Genomic DNA, 2,063 nt, shown 5'->3' with positions numbered 1-2,063 from the left:
CCTGAGGAGGAACCAGCACTGGGTCGCGGGGCCTGGGTTTTCGCGGCCCGAGTTCTCCTGAGAGACACCATCCAGCTCCCTCCTTGCTGCAGTGAGGTTTGCCTTTTCTCTCTGCAGGTCTCTGGCTGAGGAAAGGACTTAAGGAAAGTTGGAAACTGATTAACAGTAACTTCCTGTGTCTGTGACAAGAGAAGGATAAAGGCTGGGAAAACCGGAGGGGGAATTCCCTTGGGAAGCCAAGGGTTGGCCTCCCCCAGAGACACACGATGGCAAACATAATAACTACTGCTTAATATCTCGCCCCAGGCAAAGTCAACAATTGCTCTGAGCAGTGCTGGCAGGTGGCGTGTGAGCCAAGCAGCGGAGGCGGAGGGAGCAGAAAGCCCGGGAAGGGGAGAGTGCCTGGGAGGGTGTCCCCAGGCGGAACCCGACGCCCCTCCTGACCCTGCCCTTTTTCCTCCTCTTCCAGAGCAGTCATGCCCAGCTTGGAAAACTCCTTGATCCTCACAGCCTACATCATCATCTTCCTCACTGGTCTCCCCACCAACATCCTGGCGCTGCGGGCCTTTGCGGGGCGCGTCCGCCAGCCTCGCCCCGCCCCCGTCCACATCCTCCTGCTCAGCCTGACGCTGGCGGACCTCTTGCTGCTCTTGCTGCTGCCCTTCAAGATAGTGGAGGCCGCGTCTGACTCCCGCTGGTACCTGCCGCAGCTAGTCTGTGCCCTCGTGGCTTTTGGCTTCTACAGCAGCATCTACTGCAGCACGTGGCTCCTGGCGGGCATCAGCGTCGAGCGCTACCTGGGAGTGGCTTTCCCCGTGCAGTACAAGCTGTCCCGCCGGCCCGTGTACGGAGTGATTGCTGCTGTGGTCTCCTGGATCTTGTCCTTTGGTCATTGCACCCTGGTGATCATCATTCAGTACTTTAACTCAACCCAGGGGGCCACAAATGAGAGTAGCATAACCTGCTATGAGAACTTCACCCCAGAGCAGCTGAAGGTGGTGCTTCCCGTGCGGCTAGAGCTGTGCCTCGTCCTCTTCTTCATTCCCATGGTGGTCACCATCTTCTGCTACTGGCGTTTTGTGTGGATCATGCTCACCCAGCCCCATGTGAGGGCCCAGAGGCGGCGCCGGGCTGTGGGGCTGGCTGTGGTGACCCTCCTTAATTTCCTGGTGTGCTTTGGGCCATATAACATATCCCACCTGGTGGGGTTCCACATGAAGGCAAGCCCCAGGTGGCGGGCAGAAGCCGTGGTATTCAGTTCCCTCAATGCCAGTCTGGACCCCTTGCTTTTCTATTTCTCTTCTTCAGTCGTGCGCAGGGCCTTTGGAAAAGGGTTGCAGGCACTGCGGCATCAGGGCTCCTCCCTGCTGGGATGCAGAGTCAAAGAGACAGCAGAAGTGGCGAATGTGGACAGGGGTGTGAGTCAAACAGAGGGAGCGCCGAGTTCTGACTTCACCACGGACTAAGGACGTCCCTGGACCTTCGGAGGCATTCTGGGTTTTGTATGAATTGAGCAGGCTGGGAGAGGGAGAACACGGGATCCTGGCCCGGATTCGGGAATCCTCAGACCCAAACCACGACTGGGACTGTAAAAAATCTCTCTCACCAGCTCTGTATCCTTTCCTGACTGAATTTTCCTTCGCAAAGGAGCACAGCTCCAGGACGAAAGAAGAGACGGTTGGGCACAGGAGCGCTATCAGACCAAAGTTTCTGAAGCAATGTAGAGAATACAAATTCCAATTGTCCGTGTAAGGTGCTTGGTAGCTGAAGCAGAGAGCCCTAAAACAACCTTGCTACCAGCTTTGAAACAACACCTACACACTGGTCTAGCTGTTGGTGCTAGAATGAAGCCACTGGGAAAGAGATGGGAGAGAAATTCTAAATGAGGTCAAAGAAGATGCAGGAAGGTTCTGAACCAAGGAGATGAGGAGGGAGGACTGGGGCTTAGAGCTATAATGACCTAGGTGTGGGCAATATCCATCTGACTTGCTGCTCTTTAAGTATGATGCAGTCATCTTCATGTGTGTACCTGTCTCCCCCAATAAACTGGGAGCCACCTGAGG

The 2,063-nt window shown here is 55.6% G+C and overlaps 1 protein-coding gene across 1 annotated transcript; it reads left to right on the top strand.

Moving 5' to 3' along the window:
* Positions 1–464: 464 nt before the first annotated feature.
* LOC102992843 (free fatty acid receptor 2) lies at positions 465–1,598 on the top strand. Its single transcript, XM_007106539.3, has one exon. The coding sequence runs from the start codon at positions 477–479 to the stop codon at positions 1,464–1,466; it is 990 nt and encodes a 329-aa protein (XP_007106601.2). The 5' UTR covers positions 465–476; the 3' UTR covers positions 1,467–1,598.
* The last annotated feature ends 465 nt before the right edge of the window (positions 1,599–2,063 follow it).

This window comes from Physeter macrocephalus, chromosome 17 (genome assembly GCF_002837175.3).
Source record: "Physeter macrocephalus isolate SW-GA chromosome 17, ASM283717v5, whole genome shotgun sequence".
Taxonomy (NCBI): Eukaryota; Metazoa; Chordata; class Mammalia; order Artiodactyla; family Physeteridae; genus Physeter; species Physeter macrocephalus.
Note: the sequence above shows the minus strand (reverse complement) of the source record. Positions and strands in the feature narration are given on the sequence as shown.